This window comes from Eleginops maclovinus, chromosome 21, assembly GCF_036324505.1.
Source record: "Eleginops maclovinus isolate JMC-PN-2008 ecotype Puerto Natales chromosome 21, JC_Emac_rtc_rv5, whole genome shotgun sequence".
Taxonomy (NCBI): domain Eukaryota; kingdom Metazoa; phylum Chordata; class Actinopteri; order Perciformes; family Eleginopidae; genus Eleginops; species Eleginops maclovinus.
In genome coordinates, this window is record NC_086369.1 from 5,725,443 (window position 1) to 5,745,780 (window position 20,338).

Here is a 20,338-nt window from a genome sequence, read left to right on the forward strand (position 1 = left end):
AGAATAGAGAAACAAAAAAAGAGAAAGAAAAGAGAGCGAGATGAGGAGTGTGGGAGAGAATCTACAGTATGTCAGTCTTAAAAAGAGCTGCTCCCACACACTGTGAAATAACAAGATGAAATCTTATCAGTGGCAAGCAAAGAAAAAGAACAAAAAAAGAGAGGAGGGAAAATGGCGCGCGGTCTTCAGCACCCACTGGGAGCGAGCGCTGCTGTGTGGAGCATCTCAAGAGTTAGCATGTTATTTTTAATGCATTTATCCATTTATTCAGCATTTATAACCCATATCATTGCCCATACCTTAAAAGTTAAAAATCCTCTCTTATTCCTGGTATCATTTAGGATTATAAGTAGTGCCTTTTCAAGTCTGAAGATCAAAAGTTCTTCCATTTTCTCTTCGAAATTCCTAAAAATGATGAGGTTGCTGACTTGTTTCCCTGTGACATGCAGGTTTAGCAGCTATGTTACTATCATGTTCATTTTCCCCTCATGTTTCAGGGTTTTCTTTTTAAAACTAGTCAATTAAAAACAGCTATGGTAGAGTTAATAGCTAGCTAGAAGAGTAAAAATCTGCCAGCAAAAGTCCACATTTTACCCTACAAAACCAACTGTTGTCATCTAGAAATTAAACCTATGTGTAAAAGAAAGGCCAATTGACGACTTTGCAAAAGACTCTATTAAAACAACTGGAATCAAGTGATACTCCACATCCCGTGCTTTGAGAAAAATAAGATTTAAACGCTCAAAAGGATTATAAATGTTGGTTGTTTTGCTTGTTGTGCAATGTTTTCATCCATTTGTTTTAAACCTCTCCAACGAGGGAGGAGTGTTGTCTTTAATTGTAATACTGCAGAGACAGCACGCCCACAGTGTAAGTGTGTATCCAGCTTCCCTTTCTCGGGCCTGACTAATCATTACTCCCTGCCCTCTCCTGCAGCCATGTTTTTCTGAAGGTTACTCTGTAAGCAATCTTAATGACACCTGCATCCCGCCCTCTGATTTGGGTGAGACAAATTACATTCCACTGCAGGGTGTGTGTAAACGTGGACTAACAAAGAAGAATCTTTTGAGGAAAAGTGATTACGTAGCATTCCTCTGCACCTAATCCTGTCCTGGGTATAATCAACAGAGCTAATGAAGTACAGTTCCAAAGACTAGCTTCGCTCTTCTGTTCAGTAAACAAAGCAGAAGACCGACCATTTGCATAACAGGTTGACATTTGCAAAAGAGATATTAGCATTGCATCATCAGCTGACGTTATGGCCTGTTCTGGTTATAATCTAAAGACTGATAACGCTGTGGGTGTCGGAGCAGTCAGGTCTGACCTTTGCCCTGGTTCCTCGGTGGCAGCGGCGGCCCGTCGGCCACGGGAGAGGAGGTGAGGTCGGTGGAGGCGCTGTACATCTGGTTGGTGAAGGCGCTGTAGGACAGGCGCTGCTGCTTGTCCCTCTGGCTGATGAAGCCCGGCAGGGAGAGCTTGTCGTGAGGGGAGAGGCTGGAGGAGTGGCAGAAGCTCTGAGGCCTCGGGGACCGGTCCTTCTTGATGGGACTGGGCTGCAGAGGGACACAGCAGAGTCAGTCGTTGCTCTTTGATTATGCAGTGCTAATACCATCACCTGACGGGCAGATTCCTTAAAGTTGGGGATCTCAACAAAAAGGAAGCCACCTCTTCCAAATAAATTATACAAAATATAACAAAAAAAAAGAATGCAAAACTGAGCTGTTCATGTCTTATGGGACTAAGCTGTTATGACCAAAATACATTTTCCCAACACATCCCGGATGCTTGGTGTCTCTGGGGTTTCGATGGTTTTAGCGCCTCATTTGTCAGGATTTCACCAGAATCAACACTTCCCGCTTAGCATAACTGCTGCAATTATGACTCCAAATGTGATGTAATTATACGGGGTCGGGTTTTCTCCCACATCAGTTTTTAATTTAAAGACATTATCAATTTTGTGTCACTGCATACGGGGCAACATTTGCGAGCTTAATTTGGCCAGAAAGTACCATCACCTGATGATGGCGTTACTGATACTCACACATACTGTATATAGACATTGAAATTCTGAATTTAATTGTTGTTAACACAGTCAGAAAAAGGTTCAAACAATTGTATTGCTTATGTCTAGATGACTTTTGACATGCGAGTGGAGACCATGTTCCTCTGACCAGCATCATTGACACCTCTATGCTCCGTTGTTAAGGCTATGCTATTTTGCATAGAGGCTACTGTAAGTAGAATAAATCGGTATGTATGGACGCATATTACCATGCCTTATTATTTTGGCCAGTTGCTAATAGTGGCTATTCTTTGGTGTTTCCATAAAAAGAAAGGAAGAAAAGGCTCTAATAGAATGCTAATAAAAAACAACACAAAAGAGCATAATTGGTCCGGAGTTTTCAAATTCAGGCCAATTTCTGCAGCTCTTTTGCCCCACCTTGAAGCTCTAGAGCAGCTCTGCCCTGTGGTATCTGCACATCGGACTGAGTCAATAGTTTCATTACTAGATTCAACAGCACTGTGAAGGTGCGTGCTGAAAGCCTGATTGAATTCAAGCTTGAACGAACTGGATGCGATGCTCAGATCGAACCTTATCATCAAGGTCATCATCGCTCTCGTCCATCTCCTCCAGTCTGAGGCTCCACTCGTACTCCACATGGATGTGAGGGTTGAACTTCCCCTCTGCAGCCTGCACCAGCTGTCACACACACACACAAATACACATGTTCATCAGTTACATTTAAAAAGAGACTATTCCAAACATTTTGAATGGAAAAAATATAAAGAAGTGAAATTTAATTTGGCTGCCAATATAAATATCCTACAAGGAATGCGCAAAATATGTAAAGTCAGGGTTAGTTAAAACATTTCTTTTTAATGGGTACGTTGACCAGTATGCAGCTACGACTAAGTTACAACATCCCCCGTGTGTTCAATGTGCAAAGACTGTAAAAATATATTTATTTGAGATTTTTTATTTTTTACTGCATTAAAAATAGCTTCTTTTTTGTCTGCATGGTCATAAGAGCTTTAATAATGAACATACATCCACCATTACTTCCACTCTGCTGTCACTGTGGCCCGAGGCTGGAAACAGACCTCTGACTGCCATCTAGTGTTCTGAATTATGTCACTGACAAAAGGTGAAATCAAGCACAATCTCTACTACACAACCATTGACTTCATTTATATGTGATTTTGTTTTATTCTATTTTTTTTTAGAGCGTTATAAACCCCTGTGCTGTCCAAAAACCACCGGCTGCACTTACTGCCTCCTCGCACTGAGTGTTCCTCAGTCGCCTGGCAACATCCAGCGCCGTCTCTCCGTTCTGATTGGCTGAAGGGGAAGAGGGAGCGATGATCAACAGTTAGGAGTCTGGCGTAAACATGGCTTTAACGAGAGGATGAACCTGGGCTAGTGACTCACTGATATCCGTCGCCGGCTTGCCCCTCAGGAGTAACTTGAGGCACTCGGGCTTCTCGTACATGCTGCAGTAATGCAGGGCGGTGTTGCCCCACTCTGTCTGCTTATCCAGGTTACCGCTGGGAGAAAACACACACAAAGTCATGACACAGGTTACCAGATCCAGGGATTTTGCACGAGAGAAAACAGGATATTTAAAAACAGTCTTTCCCATTCGATTGCTTTAACAATGCCAGCAGGGAAATAATCTCTCTATAAAGGGCATACGTCTTAAATAATGAGGGCTAGGCATGACACCGTATGAGCGCAGCTATTAATTAATGAGAGGGTTCCACGTCTTGTGTGTGCAGTCGGAGCAGTGGTGGGTAAACAATTGGAAAGAGAGGGAATAAATTAAAGGCAGCAAACAAGTGCTTGACCCATTTCTGTTTGCCTTGTGGGAATATGAGCTGAGCCGTGCAGCGCTAAGCTCTCCTCTGCACGTCCACTGCTTTAGTTCAGAGCGAAGCACCGAACAAGAAAGACTCACAGCAAACACACAGAGCATATTAGATACTGCGTGTTTCCACAAAACTGTTGTTTATTTCATTTATCTCTACTGTGTTTATAGACCATTTGACAGCTTTGAACACAGCATGAAAAAACTAAACAAATTCACATCATTATGCAATAAAATGTTGGGGGTTTTTGGTTGCTGAAAATGACTGAACAATATACCTGTTCTGCACAAGGAAGTCCACCAAGTGCAGGGAGGTCTGGTCAGCAGTCCGTACAGAGTAGTGCAGTGCTGTCTCTCCGGATTCCTGCAGGGGGCCATCAAACACAGCAAAGATGCGGTGAGACAATCTTGTGCAGCCTCCATTCTGTATTCTCTCCCTGTCTGCGTCTCTTTCAGCATTTAAACAAGCTGCAGTAAACAAAATGGCTCCTAAAAACAATATTTCAGCAGGCAAGGCTTGGATTTGAACAATTTGCCAGTATCTTGCAATAATAACATATGTCTCTATAACTAGATCAAGATGTCCGTTCAGTAAATGCAGTTCTAAAGATGGCGACAGATGATTAAATATACCGGAGTAAGGGATATATGTGCTGTATATGTGGTAGCATCTATAGGACAGATATGGACAGCCTCTCTGGATGCATCTGGTTATGTGGGGGAGTGGGATGTCAGCGTGCTGTCAGCAGCCATTCAGAGGTACTGAGAACAGCAGATCAGATATCGGTGAGTCAGACTTCATAGCGCAGACAGCAGCGGCTCCCTCTGTCACCAAACCATATCCTCTTTAATTCTGCTGCTGCATTGTACACTTCATTTTTCATTAGGAGAACTACCACATCTGTGTTATAAAACCTTGACCCATTTATGTCAGATTAAGTCTGATCATCTGCGCTGTTCACGCTGAGGCATTCTCACCATCCACCTCTTGTTATTCAGATTTCATTTATGCCTCATCCAGCGGTGCAAAGACACAAAGAGGCTTGAACCACAGGATGAAAAACAGAGACATGTATTACGCTGCCGCAGATGTCGTCATCGGATTAAAAATTAACTCCGATGAGATGATGCTCTAGAATGTGATGAAGGTTGCCGGATATCACCACCTGCTGGTGAAGATATCCAGATGACTCTAAATGTTCCAGCTGTTAGTGATACACCCTTTTTTTTATCCACCTATAATTCACAAACTGGTAGAAATGTGATGATCCACTGCAGTAACACGTGTAGAGATCTGAGAGGGACATTTCTGGGCTTTGTAGTCCAGTATGAGATCATGGTGTGTGATTAGAAAGATATAAACTGTAGCTATGGGTGACGATGCTATGGGAGGAGGTCGTTATGGAGCCAAAATGACCCCCAAGCCAATGTATTCAAACTGCTTGTTTTGTCAGAAGTATAAATCCTAAAAATATGAACAGATATCTAAGACACTCATGGGAATATCCACATGAATTGTTTTTCATTGTTTGCCGACTAGTTACCATGATCAACAGACCTTCCTCTCAACAGTTTTCATTGCTTAACTATCTTTAATTTAAACGTTTTCACTCTCGTGGCTGTCAATTTGGCCGCAGAAGGCAGCTGTTTCCAGATAAAAAGCTTGTAAAACCAACTGCCTACTACCTGTTTAGCACAAAACAGCAGACAGGCACAGTTTGTGCATTTAGCGGCTAAAGAGTCAACGTTTTTTATTTAGAAGATGGTATAGACCATAAACCAAGCCAAAAGAAAGTGAATATTGGACTTATATTTGCCAGTTGGACAAAAACATGACTCAAAATGTAGATTAATGCTGCTCCGTAACAACTAGATGTGTGAATAAGCGACTGCTAGCTAACAGGTAGATATATCCTGATTAAGCACTCAGTAAGAAAGTGAAATGATGTGCTTGACAAGACGTTCTTTGTTATAGGTTGATCTGATTATTTAGGCTCCATACATATACCCATAAACTAAAAGGACTCACCGGTCCAACCTCGGGCAGCGGCTCCATCAGCTCCACCCCCTCTGCGTAGACCTGGATGAGGGACAGCAGATCCCTGGACTGAACGGCCTCGAATAGCTCGATCATTTTAGCGGACGCAGATGTGCACGTCTTCCTCGCATACTTGTGGTCCACATACTTAGCGTTGATGAACTCCTTCCTCACCGTCCTGTGGTCGAGGAGAGGAATTCAGTCCGTTGTCTGCATGTTAAATAAATGTAGTTTTCAGGCAGCTCAGAGAGTACTCACATGTCACTGGATGGAGTGGGCTTTGGTGTAGGGGTAGTGAGGTTCCCCTCCATGATCTCATTGAAACTACTGTTGCCTACATTCTTGGCCAGCTAGGGGAAAGAAAAACAGGATTAGGACACAATAGCAAGGAAGTATTCCCATGTACCTCTGCTGCTTTAAGAATCAAATCCGTTCCACTCCTCTTTCATTATTGGTAATATTTCACTCGAGATGGAAATAGTTCAGGGTGTGGACCGCTGCCTTAAAAAAAAAGAGGCTATTTATTCCCTCGGTAGCCTCTCTGACTCACCAAGAGTTCTGAGGTTCCTAGCTTGTCCAGCTCCATGGACTGGATGCGGGAGATGTGGACCCCCATCTCTCGGTGGATGCCAGAGCACTCGATGCAGGTCAGGATCCCAAGGTTGGTGGAAAGCCATTTAGGATCTATAAAACACCAGAAAGATTTGTGTTAATGCCCTCCATAATCTACAGTGTGTGGTTCCAGTGGATGAACATAAGGTGGAAGTATATTCAAAGTTGGATTTATGCCTTAGATTGCACAGAATACAGAATAGGAAATGAGATTTTGATTTAAGTTGCACTGGGTATCGCTGAAAGCTCCAAAGCAGACATGTCATCCCTATCTCTACTCCCACCTAAAAGCCCCAGAAAGGTTTTTTTTAAGAACAAACACGTTTTTTTCTCAGTTCTGCGATTCATTGAAAACCTTTTTGTGTGCCTGCACTGTATTCTGGTTCTTTAAGGCTGCTGTCAGGACAGAAATTGGTTTTCTCAGCATCACTACATCTGATTTATTCCTGTATGATTGCAAAACTTGGGAGAAAAATGTCGAGCCTTGACAGAAGCTATTACCCTTTTTTGAGTGGAACGATAACAATCTTTACATTTAGCGCTGGAGAACTTTACTGTGCTGTGAACAGTTGCTGTCTCTAAATATGCTCTTTTATCTGTTGTAGTAAAATAAATACACACAAAAAAAACGAGGCCTAGAAATGCAAGGTTTATCGTCACTACTGAACCTTTTTTACCATTTTGCTAGTCTTGAAACAAAAACCTGATTTTAGAGATGAATATTTTGAGATATTACATTTTCTTTTCAAATAAATGAGCACTAACTACCTCTAATGTTTTTATTTGTCCATCAACAACTGTCTTTTCATCCACTAGAGGACTGTGATAGGCACTAACAGTGACTACATAACGTCATACTGCAGGAGAGAGACAGAGCTCATTGTGTAAACGGCTGCCAAGCAAACGGCACGTGCCCGCTGTGATGTAGCGCCCTCTAAATCGCTGCTATTGACCGGCATCACCGCCTGATGTTCTGATGCAATCTGGGAGATTTAAGCAAGCTTTAAAACGCCGAGCTCAGCCGGATGGTTGTGAGCTCGCTGATGCTGTGAGGCCGGGGGATCTTGTTCCTTGTGGATCGGACAAATGAACACCAGGCAGACGCCGGTGGAAACGTCAGAGGCATCCCAAATACAGATGAGTCATCCTCAAGAAAACAGCAGAAGGCACGCACACACATTTCACAATGAACAGATGCGAACTGGTGATGGGTCAGGGGGCATTGTTCGGCATGATGAGCTGAAACACGGTGACCTCTATAGCTGCTTAATGCTAAAGCTGCAACGCTAGGTCTTATAGGGGCCGGTCCTGGGAGAATATGAAATGAGACGGAGACGTAGAGGGAACAAAGAGGTGGAATGTCATTAACACGACCTTGTGAGCGTGATGTTAATTTTAGGCACAAAGGAAGCAGGAATCAAACAGGAAGCAGAGCTTGAACCCACATCTGGAACAGGCATTGTGTACGGCACATGAATGGACCCAGCAACAAGAATACAGACATGACAGAGTGCCCCCCCCCCCCCCCCCCTCTGCAGATTGCAGGGGTCGCCGGAGTGTGTGTAGCTTATGTAACAACATGATGTAATGGTGATGTTTCTCAAAGCATGGAAATGGTTGGACGCTTGGTGAGCTGCCGTGTGTTTTTGTTGAGAGGAAAGAAGCTAGAAAGCAGAAAATGTGTGTGTGAGTGTGTCAGAGGGCCTGAATGTCTACGCCACTCCTGAGTGCTGAGTCTTTGCTTCCTAATGTGGGGGAGTATGAGGATCAGGTTGTGTCCTGAATGCTAACAACGCTAGTACACACACACGCACGCGCACACTTTTCTAAAGGCTGCAGCAGGGGGATTTGTAGCTTGTTCTGTTTCTATCTAACTGAAGGACACCGAGTTCAGGGCAGCCGTGACATTGCAAAAATAAATCTAGATCGGTGTGGCATTAAATGAAAAAAAACATTTGCACGCAGCGGAAAAAAAGGAAGTGAAGTGAAGGCGTTCGTCTTCTCATGTAACAGGGAGAGGGATGACAAAGCACAAAGCAGGATGAGGGTGTGTGTGTATGTGTGTGTCCTCTCTGCAGCCGTACACACCTGCAGCTCCGCAGTCGCAGCACACTTCGTTGCCCGGCATGCGCAGCACGTCTTCTATGATGGCTTTAGTCAGATCCTCTAAACCGTCCTCGCCTCCGCTGCTCTGCTCGCCACGGAACGCCATGTTCAGGGCCTCCTCCTTGCTGTTGGTCAGCACCGAGATCCAGCTGCACAGGGGGACACATTAAACATCATCATTTCAATGCATTTTTTAGGCACAGCTGCAAACTTATTTTACTTAAATATAAAACACCACCAGACATGAAGCAAACAAAGGATTATTTAAGCAATAAGGTTTATTGTTTGGTCTATAAAATGGCAATATTAGGACAAATGGCCATCACAATTACGTTAAACTCTAGAATTCCCATAAATGTATTGTTTTGTCCGGAATTCAACTGAAACATTTGGGATATATTTGGCATTTTTTCTTGAAAAACGTCCTAAAAATGAATAAGTTTATCATTATTTGGCATTTTATTCCTGACAATTGGCTTATCATTTCTCTATAAAAGAAAATAAATCACAAAATAGGTTATGAAAGCTAACAGGTTATTATTTGTTATTTTGGGCTTGATAAGACAAATATCGGATCCAGAGGAGAATTGATCTTTCCAATATGATGGATTTATAAACCAAAAATGCATCAAAGATGTATAGTCTATATAACAACATGAATTAATTTACATTTGAAATTTTCATTTTGGATCAATTCCCTTTTCTATCTTGAGTTCACAGATGTATTTACTTTAAAAAGGTTGAAAAAACACGTGCATCTATAATTTCCCACACACATAGGAACTGATGTAGCTGCAGCTCTGTGCAACACACAATCTGCATCTGCAGCATCCCCACGGAACTGGCCCTCACACACAAACCACACACACACACACACACTGGGCTACATGAGCCTCATGTCAGCACTTCCCCAGTCATTGTCACTCAACCCTTTCTTCAAAGGCAGAAGCCAGACAACGAGTGGGCACATAAAGCGAGTGTGAGATTGTCTGCTTATCTACAGTATATGTGTGAGAAACAAGATGTTTGAATCCACAGCTGCGTAGGAGTACAGATGCTGCGCCAAAGATTCAAGATTCAAGATTCAAGAAGCTTTATTTATCCCGAGGGAAATTGAGGTTTTCTTTTGTTTTTTTTCAAGATTACATTTGTGTTTACTTATGTGATGCATTATAATATGCTCCCAGCCTAATTGAGGGGGAGCGTGATTGCACAAAGCAGCAGCCCTATGGAATACTAAATATTTAATGGAAAATCCCCTGAAGGTGCTGCTGCTGCTGCTGCTGCTGCTGCTGCTGCTGCTGCTGGAAGTGCGTGACGGAAGCAGCAGTAAGGAGCAGCAAGCAGAATCCCAAAGGAACACGAGTACATGGAGGTACAGTGTTTAACCACAGCAAGGCATCGTACCACGATTCAAAGACAGTTAGAAAAGAGATTTTAGTCGAGGCAGTTCAAAAAAGATTCCCTATGATCGCATTAAGTTAGGTTTTTAATAATTCTGTGTGTTTCTCTGAGAATTAATGACTTAGGTTTTTTGTATCTCCACAAATTATTATTTGTATGAACAAACATAACACCATTATTACAATTTCAATATTAGCTACATATTTCATTTAGCATTGCCCTTACATTTCATTTAGAAAAAGTGCACCCCCTGATTTACATTTTATTTACTTGTTTGAATTTTTTCGTGCCTTTACTTAAGTGAGTGTTGAAAGGGGAGCTAGACGCTGCAAATGGTCTCAGGCTGGATTCAAACCTGGGTCCAGCACATGGAGACCAAGCCCCACGTACATAATGATGAGTTTCCTGGATGACCTATTTTTCTAACTGCATTGGGATCTACTTGCAGGTCAATAAACAAGCAGACCAAACTAGCTGTTTGGTTAGCTAACTACCATACTACCTATTAATCTGCAGTAATCAGAATCATGTTTCACTTATTGTTTCATATAACGTCGATTCAATTCAAGAGAGGGAACCAGAACAACCACCTTTTGTCTACGTACAATATTTACTACAAGATTGACTTCTACTAGTAGCACTTGTGTCGTGTGTATGACGGCATGGGAAACAGCAGTATGAGGTTACAGTGCCCCGAATGACTGTCTAACACAAATTCCACTGCTGTCCTCTGCCTCTGCCACCCACTCTCAACAGTCTCTCTGGTACCGCGAAGCAACCCCTCCATTAATAAAAAGCATTAGGTGACGAACTCATTGACTTAATGTGAGAAGCTTCTGCAGGGACAGGTAAACTTAAAACACAACAATGGTACTCACATGACAAACTCCTGTTCATCTTCTGCTTGGAAATGATATGTCCGGTTATCTGTTGAACACAGAAACAATGGAGCTAAGTAAGCAAATTTCTTATCTTGCATTTTATAATACCAGAAGCAACTGACAGCGTACAGCATGTTATTCAAATTCCTCACAGCCTAAAAGTAGTCTGTTCTTCCTCCACAATTCTCATAGCTCGTACTGATGTATATAACTAACACGAAACACATTTAAGACTTACGAGAAATGAGATCAAAGCACTTCCTGTCCTCGGTGCTCGGCTTGACCTGGCAGGTGAGGAGGTTCAGTTTGACTGGCTGCCTGTTGGACTGTGGAGCGAAGACAGATTTAGGTTCACAAAAAACAGAAAGGGAGTATAAACACAAAAAATTACTAAAAAATAAAGTCAGTGTGGTTTTGTTCTTTTAAATGTCGGAAAATCTCGATTTAACGAAGACAAAGATGATTTTCAAAAGGCTTTTTATTCCTTCTTATAGTAAAAACTCAGCAAATATAATCATATTTGAGAAGCAGCAGACACCAAATGATCGGTATTTTCATTAGCTTCCACATGGTACACAGACTATTCAATTCAATTAAAAAAAACACATGAAGGATTTACATGATTTATCAACAAAAATATAGTTTTTTCTCTTTATTTATCTATCAACACTACAGCTGTGATGCAAACATATACTTGAGGTAATCTGTATATTAACAAGTTACAGAATTGTGTCACACAGGTTGAACCCAGGATGCCTGTTGCTGTGTACTGTAATAATGGACCCACTTGGCACATGTATACGGAGCATTGTCCCCTGCCAGTGACGGGCGGAGGCGGGGCCGGGGCACGTGCTAATGAAATGCTAACAGGCTGTGATGAGCCGTGGAGCTCGGCTGCCCTGCTGGCAACCCGCCATGTCAACACGAGTCACCTAGAGTTCAGCTGCCACGAGTTCTGCCCAGAGAAATAAGATCTTAAAGAGCCTTCGGGCGGAAAGAAATTATTATAAAGATCTCGTTTATCCACCAAAAGTAACACAACGCGAGTGATTGTACGGCAGACAATAAGAAGCCTTTCATAGCATACCGTATGAGAGACAAACCACTTCCCCTGAGGTTGAAGCAAACACAAAAGGTGTGAAGATGTATGATGCAGCAGCTGTGGGAAAGTTCCAATCGTGCTAACAATCTAACACTGCATAAACCACACCAATGAAAAGCTAAATCTGAATAGAGCACATAATAATTTGTGTAATATTTGGGATACATTTAACTTTGTGTCTATTGTTGTGTGCATTCATTCATAAACTAAGCAGATTTGTTGTTTATTACAATGATAAAGCATTTATAAAAAGCGTTCCGTGTCCTCAATAATGTCCATCAAGTCCTTTTACTTTGAATGATGTTGATAGAATTATTGCGTTTGGTTTTTTTTCAGATGGGGAAGTGATAAGGAGTACTTAAATCGGCCATATTCTGCTTTTTGTTGTTTTCCCTTTCCTGTAGCGTGTTATATAGGTTTTTGTGCAAAGCCTTAAATCCCAAATTTCACAACAGAGGGACATCACTACCAGAGCTTCCAGCACATTGTACGTGATAGGTTAAGGGGCAGGAGATCTATAAGCGGTTGACTAATCACAACAGAGCTAGCCAGCTAACCAGTCAGAGCAGACTCTGGTTTCAGACAGAGAGTGAGGTGCTGCAGCACAGGCAGTATGAGAAAAATAAAGCTTTAACTTGTTGGTTTGTAAACATCAGGGAGATTGTTATCTTCTGAACAATATTTGTGATTATATATATTTGAATTGGACAGCATTAAAGTGACTGTTAGGGGAACACAGCCAGACCGTAACTCGTTAATTACAAAATCCAATGAAACACCTCCTGTTTCTTTCTTTAAGTCAACAATTGGATCTGTCTTCGCCTGATGAGACATCTGCCACTGCTCTGCCACAATTAGCTAAACTTGGGGATTGTGCTAAGCTCCTCGGTCTTTATTTCAGACACAGTGGGAGGTTTTAAAATCACAGCAAGTGTTGCGGAGTTTATTGGGATGTGATTTCAGTGTTCGGGTTCGCAGGGACGCCGCCGCTGCAGCTGCACGGAGCGGCACAGAGCCCTCAGACGTGCCAGCATACAGTACGCTCACACTGCTCTCAGATGAGTCACCCAGGCGCAACAGGCAGAGGGGGGGGGGAGGGGCGGCGAGAAAGGGGGGGAGAGAGAGCTGGGGTTGCCATGACAACCCATCTATGTCAATTCCACACTGCCAGCCTCCAGATTGAGAAAGCCCAACACTACCTCCCCACATGATGTTCTCCGTTTGATCAGCACCGTGTGTGTGTGTCTGTCTGGTACTCACTGTGGCATGAGAGATGGTGAGCATGCCCCCCTTCACTGAGCACTGCCTCCTCTGCCACACCTTCCTCAGTCTGTAAAAAAGAATGGGGGGGGGGGGCTCATTAGGAAAGGACTTGTCATGTGCTCATACGTTTAAAGATGCTACATTTCAAAGCTAATGCTACAAGCTCTTGTTTACATTCTACTTCCTCTTACGGTGTTTACCAAAGCAAACTCCCTGTACGTGATAACTTGTTCGACATTAGAGTGAATTCTGATTCTGATTCATGGATGGACTCTACAGTGTTTGGAATAATGGTTGTGTTTGCGGTTTACCCATCACTCTTCTTCAGCAGGTAGCCTTTCTTCTCACTGCCAAACTCCTTGTTTCCCTGCAGCTGGTGCATGCTGTAGCCACCCTGCTTACTCTGCGAGTCCTGAGCGAAATCCACACAAAACAACGACGTTAAACACAAGTTATACCCAGAGACTCTGCTGGAGGACATGCAGCACACGCACAAACACACTGATACTTAAACATCAAACCACAAGGTCTATTGTTAAACCAAAGGGCTAACAAGAAAAGGACATCTATAAAGGCATGCTCTGAAACAACTGAACAGACAGAGGTCAGCATGCCTAACATGCACCAGAACTTACTCTTCTAGACTTGATTCCAGACAAGCAGAAGGCAGAAAGGGGGGAGATAGAGGGGAGAGGTGTGAAAGATCCAATCTCAGGTGCAAGGCGTCCGGTGTGAAAAAGTGTGCCGCCCACCCATGTACCATCAAATCCACAATATGCATGTGTTAAACCTCAATGTCGTGCTTACCGTGGGTGATATTAGCAAGAGAAGCTACAGGAAGTGAACATTAAATGTGAACATGCAGGGAGTGAATGTGCGAGAAACCAGGCTATGTTTATGAGTAAATCCGGGGTTGGCGGTGGTTTAAGGATGATGTGATTAAGTCGGGCAGTGAGTGGCTCTCCACTGAGCAGCCAGTGAGGCACAACACTGGTCACCAGCAAAGCCGACCACACACTGGCTACCAGCATGGTACAGCACTGGGCACTCGCTCTGTGCTGCAGGAGACAAGCTCCAAACCTGGTGGTGGTCAGGGTGAGAGGAGGTGTGTGGAAAGAATGTGTCTAACAAAAAAAATCTGTGTGGCACCTGGAGCGATACGGCTGTGTAAGTGAACGCCATTGCCCTATATGGCTCGGTTTGGGCTGGCCTTGTTAAGATTTCCACCTGCTACAAGTTTAAATTTGGCCAGGTGTGTGTGTGTGTGTGTGTGTGTGTGTGTGTGTGTGTGTGTGTGTGTGTGTGTGTGTGTGTGTGTGTGTGTGTGTGTGTGTGTGTGTGTGTGTGTGTGTGTGTGTGTGTGAGAATGTGGCGTGCCTACCTCCTTCTGGTCCAGCTGGAGGGAGGACTTGATCAGGTCACGCAGGGCAGTCAGCTGCTTCTTCTCCTCATCCTGAGTTTGTTTGATCTGAGGAAAACAAATGAAAAGTTGAGCCACAGCAAAAGATTACTAGCTGTGTTTACAGGGGGATGTTTATTGTGCTAATAAAAATGCCTCGTGTAAATACCAAGAATGGATTTATCTGCTACAAAATAAAGTTACAGCCTTCTCTTGCTTTCTTTTGTTTACATGTGAAGTTTCCAGGTGAGTCATGACAGTTGCTGAAGATGTGCTACTTCCCCTTTCGTGAGAACTGCAGGGGCTTTAAAACTGCTGCTTCAGGACAGCAGGACTTTATAAAAGAAATGTTGGGGAGAAGTGTAGGCTCTCAATGTGTTATTATAGGCACAACATAACCTTCTCTTTCCTCAAGTGATTCTGAAGGCTTGACACTTTCACCTAGTCAATTCTGTTATGGGCCATAATGCAAATACTTGTATTGGATTTATACACTGAATATACTTCATTCTTGACCTTGGACACACAAAAAAGTCAACCACTTAATGTCTTTAGCAAAAATGAACCGGCTCGATAAGAGAGGCTTTCAGGAAATAGCTAGTAAGTGGACTTTAAGTTGAATATATTTGACAAATCAAAAAATCTTTGATCCTCTGTCGAATGACAAAATAAAAGAAGATAAGAAAAGGTATTTACATTATAGAGATCAGCTGCCAGCTTCTCAATATACTGCTTCAGCTTATCCGCTGTCTTCAAGCCATCTTGGAAGAAACTGGAGAATAAAAAAGGTAAATGTGACATTAACATGCACTGGAATCCATTTGAGAGAGAAGTCATTCATTTATGGGGATTACTACTTGTCACAAATGTCAGGTGTTAGACTTTTGGGCCACTTTGAAGGTCACACAGAGAGAGAGAGAGGTGGGGGGGTGGGGAATGGTGCAGTTTATGTTTAATGTATAGCTCGGCTTGATCTCGCCTTTGGGTCTTGGCACAGAAATGGAGGCTGGCCGTGTCCACAGTAGATTTGCAGAGGTGCTTAGCACATCCTGAAATCCATCACGGATCTGTCGGCGCAACACACCTCGATGCGGAGCTGTAGCCACAAATCACAGCTAATGACCTCCATTCCTCCATCCCCCTGCCCACCGCTCCTTTCCTCCGCTCATTACTTTCTCTGTCATTCATCTCCTCGGCTTGTTTGCTTTTAATCTGAGCACTGAGGATCCCACTTTCTGTCCTCCCACCATCTAGCGCCCACGTCAAGTCCAAGGATGTTTAGTGAAAGTATTCTTCAGGTATAGTCAACTTTCATTCACATGTTGCTTTTATACATTTATAAGTTATAACTTTTGGCATTCTACCCACCACCTCTGGAAATATAGACCCTAATAGGAATAATGCTCATTAAAAAGAGGAAAATGTTCTCTAATAAGCACAGAAAGTAGTCCCAGTCCTGCAAACTGCACAGCAGCTTCCTGGTTAACCTGCCCGTTCACATACCTGCTCTATTGATGCACATATGATGATCTAGTTTCATTATTCTGGTGGCTCACTTTTTATTTCTACCTCACAGACTGCCATTGCACAGTTCAACCCGATGCAATTCATTTTGAGGCAGTTGAGCATGTCTAGAATGTCTTTGTGTCATAATTCAATTGAATTCTGGCAAACAAACACCTACGGAATTCACTACTTTCCTTTCCTGCATATATTTTTAATGTTGGGATGTTATTTAGAGAGAAAGTGTCTATGCTTCCTTGGGCCAAGCTGTCAAATACCATTTTCAGTTAATTGCCGTCCCTAATTTGTTGAATAAAGACGCCAAAATAAACACAAACTGTTTTCTTGTTATGGTTGCGAGAAGTCATTTATCCCTCAGGTTTACATCGATTGCATTTTTGCCGCTAATCCGTCACCGCTGCTCCTTTTTCCGATCGATCAAGGCCCAGGTTGAATAGATTACATGGGGAAGTATATTGTTTTGTCCTGGTGTTATGACAGGACCTAGCAACAGCACGAGAAGATTTGTCATTCTGTCACGGGCCGTCGTGAGCTGCGGTTCTGGCACGGAGAGAGCGCCCACTTATTTACCCACCAAACCCCACAGCTGTCAGAACATATCTGGATGATGACCTGTGCATATTTATGAGAGCTATATATACACCCAAGTGCGCACCCTCAAGGTCTGTGAATCATACAGGAGAATTGACATAAAGAGCTGCAAAGACGGAGACAGACGTATTTCCAGAGATATTTCTAAGTGGGTGTGATGCACACAACAGGGGAGCCTAACACATTTGGGTTCAGGGGGATTAAGGTGGTACTTACTTGCACTGAGCGTGGTAATACTTAATCAGGTTCTGGAGGAGGTCCACTCCTTTCTTGGTCTTGATCTCATTTACTTTGATCAGGTACTGCAAAAGAGAAGTGCAGAGTTCAGCCAGGAGTTGGAAGCAGGAATGGTTTTTTTCTTGGGTTTAATGAGGTATAATGTGGCAGAGCGGTTACACAGAGAATAAAGATGTTTCTGCCTTGCCATAGACACATAAGAGTATGAACACTTTGCATTATGATAATCGCGTCTGAGTGCTTTGTGAAAGCTTTGATGTACGAGCCATGACTGCCTTGACACCGGGAGCTGGGACTGAAGTGGTGAAACACACTTGCAGTACAGGAAAATACCGCCTTGATCTAAAAAAAAAGATTCAAAAAGGATGATATTTGACATTTGCATCATAAAAAGAGAGAAAAGCCTCCAGAGGAAGTGCTTTGGAGACGGCATGCTCAGTCTGAGTGTCGGAAAACAAACACGGAGTCTTCAGACAGGGCTCCCACCAAACGAACAAATACATAATAATGTGAGCTAATCCTACATCGTGGCAATCCGGAGTCAGACCCCTTTTAGCTTCATGGCAAGATTTTATCACCCACACAAAAGCTTCCGACGCCAATATGCTGTTTCAATGTGCTCCTTACATCACGTGCGTGGATGCATGTGTACGCATGAGTGCATGTGTATGTGTGTATACGTGTGTATGCATGCATGTGCTGTCCCTTTGTCTGGCTGACAGTGGCCGTTGGATGGGAGATTATCCACATTTTGTCTGAGCCCTGTGCGGCTTCAGTGTTTCGGAGAGCACTGCAGCAAGTGCGTGTTCGGACTCTTTTGTGCGAGCGAGCAGCATCGCCGTGTCTGAGCAGGACATAAAGCAGCACGCTGAAAAGGGTGAGAGAGTGAGAGCATCCAGTAATCTGGTGATTGAGTAACATAAGAGAGGGAGAGAGCGTGAGAGTGCACGCACACACGGAGAAATGAGGTTAAGTGGGATGAACAGATTGTACCACTGACTGCAGCTACTCGCCCTCACACAGCAGCAGCGCTGGGAGTCATTTTATGATGACTGTTGATTTAGGAAATGTCTCCTCTTTTTATTGGTTTAGAGATAAGTCACATAACTCTGTGGATGACATAACACAAAACTACGTCAGATTAAATAAACGTTTCACCTTCAAGAAGGTATTAATGTGAAATGAGGATGAAATCTTGAATGATAGCATTCCATTTTTGCATTACAGTATCAATACTGTCCATCTTGTTAGGCTGTAACTGAAAATGATTTCCAATAACAGTTATGTCAAAAGAGAATAGAGGAATTCTTAAACCGTAACATATGGAAAACTGGGATCAGATAGTGTTTGGCATTTTTGAATACAAAGACTCAAATGGTTAATTGATCACAAAAAAGTAATTGCTTCAGCTTGTAAACCTTAGTACAATAAAGTACATTTTCAAAAAAGAAAACAATAAGTTAATGGATAAAGTAACCAGATATGATGAAGGTGTTTCTCAAACTAAGCCAATAAAATCCTTGAAAAATCTACAAAACCTCACATCAAATGCCAAAAAATCGTATTAAGGTACTAATTATGTATGGCTACAACATCCAAATTCAACAAATGATATTAAAGGATAAAAATATGGCTATGGCACAATAACAAACCACTCTCTGAAGTGGGTGGTCAGACCAGAGGCTCAATAGTAATGACTCTTTAAATATAGCAGCAGCTGGTGAGATATCTGGTTTTCTATTTTATTTCAACACCTAACTTCGCTTGAAACACATCATATATGTATAGAAATGATTCATTTATGCTCACATAAAAGAGCCATTTAAAGATTTTGTAAACCGCATATTCGACTAAGTATTTATAGAGAGGCTGGTTCCGTATCTAGCAGCCAAAACCACAAAGGGCTTTTGTCTGCTGCTTTTAGCCTGGAACCACCAACATGCACTGTTCACAGGACTCGTGCAGTCTTGTGAGGACAACAACTCAGCATCAAAACTGTAAGTCAGAGCACAAACATGAAAAGAACTGCTGATCATTAGACTTTTTAAATCAAATCTGGACATGAGGCAGCCAATGAAAGAGGAAGGCAGGGCTAACACAACGTGGGAGCTACAACCCTGGCATCCAACATCAACTGGAGGCGGGCTACAAAAATGTACAATACACTGACTGTCAAGCAAATGTTCTTAAATCATAAAGAGGCAGAGAGTCAAATGGGGACAGACATAAGGCAAAGATACTGTGTGGGTTGAACAGCTCCATGCTCGCTTTAATGTAGTTTAAACATGATACGCATTCTTAGATTAGATTCCAATTTCCCAAAATCCATTGTTCTAACTTAAACTTTAAGGTTCTTTAGTGTTTAGATTGAGCTCATATACTGCAAAACTAATGAAATATCTCTTAACCGCAGCTTTACTTTATGCTAATAATTAACCAGGCTAGTGCAAACATTATCTCTGCTAAACATTAGCATGTTAGCATCGGCAGTGTGGCCTTGTTAGCATTGCAATGTTAGCACTAAGCTCTGTTAGCATGGCTCGAGTTTGGTTTTCTTCTGTCGTTTCCTTATCCGTATCCCTTGTTTGATGTTTTCCACTCTCTCAGATCAACCTCACTTGATTAAAAACCTGTTCTGTGGCAGAATTTAAAAAAGTGTGAGCACAGGTGGGAAATGTGAGCGAAAGAAACACCTCTTAGTCACTGTTGGAGGAGGGCAGCTCAGCATGGCAGGCCACAAAAGGACTGCAGCAAGTTCTGTCGTGAATAATTCACACAACCAGCAGCAGTGCACCGGCATCGGCCCATTATGTAATTTGAGTCAAAAATCCTAACAGGATAAAACAGTGAACAAGGCGTAGGCGTCACCACCCACCACCAGAGAGGATCTTTGGCAAAGCAGAGTGAGATCTAACAGTTTGTTCGGAGTCTCTTGGGCACATAAAGAACTCACATTTGTTTTACACTTAAGTCTAACGGTCGGATTTCTTTAAGTGTTTGTCTTTCAGCGATAATACGGAAGAGAACTCAAACTGTGTCACAACACGCTGAGAAGCAAACAAGTCCACTGAACTTGAAGAACATCTGAAAACACTTAAATTAAAAGGCAAACAGTTTGACTTTTTATTTTGAGCTGCTCAAATATGAACTCATCCCTCGCCATGAGATGTTTAATGTTATACACAGTCGTTCGTTGTCCATACGTTAATGTATCTTTTGGGGCTGCTAATCCCTACATGTGGAGCTGCAGGAATTTCAAAGATATTCTATAAATTATTCAAATTATCTTGAGAGAAAAAAAGTCAACTCAAGATT

At 42.6% G+C, this 20,338-nt stretch overlaps 1 protein-coding gene across 2 annotated transcripts in view; it reads right to left on the reverse strand.

Moving 5' to 3' along the window:
* The window catches only part of asap1b (ArfGAP with SH3 domain, ankyrin repeat and PH domain 1b), a 46,282-nt gene that overhangs the window by 4,660 nt on the left and 21,284 nt on the right, over positions 1-20,338 (reverse strand). For both annotated transcript variants that reach the window (XM_063912894.1, XM_063912895.1), the window contains exons 7-22: positions 17,003-17,088; positions 15,368-15,443; positions 14,654-14,740; positions 13,584-13,684; positions 13,270-13,339; positions 11,146-11,233; positions 10,905-10,953; positions 8,605-8,771; positions 6,455-6,588; positions 6,163-6,254; positions 5,896-6,082; positions 4,145-4,230; positions 3,431-3,546; positions 3,273-3,340; positions 2,594-2,701; positions 1,325-1,553 (exon numbers count right to left, since the gene is read on the reverse strand). In XM_063912894.1, the coding sequence (XP_063768964.1) occupies positions 1,325-1,553; positions 2,594-2,701; positions 3,273-3,340; positions 3,431-3,546; positions 4,145-4,230; positions 5,896-6,082; positions 6,163-6,254; positions 6,455-6,588; positions 8,605-8,771; positions 10,905-10,953; positions 11,146-11,233; positions 13,270-13,339; positions 13,584-13,684; positions 14,654-14,740; positions 15,368-15,443; positions 17,003-17,088 (1,744 nt within the window). The remainder of the gene's footprint in view (positions 1-1,324; positions 1,554-2,593; positions 2,702-3,272; positions 3,341-3,430; positions 3,547-4,144; positions 4,231-5,895; positions 6,083-6,162; positions 6,255-6,454; positions 6,589-8,604; positions 8,772-10,904; positions 10,954-11,145; positions 11,234-13,269; positions 13,340-13,583; positions 13,685-14,653; positions 14,741-15,367; positions 15,444-17,002; positions 17,089-20,338) is intronic.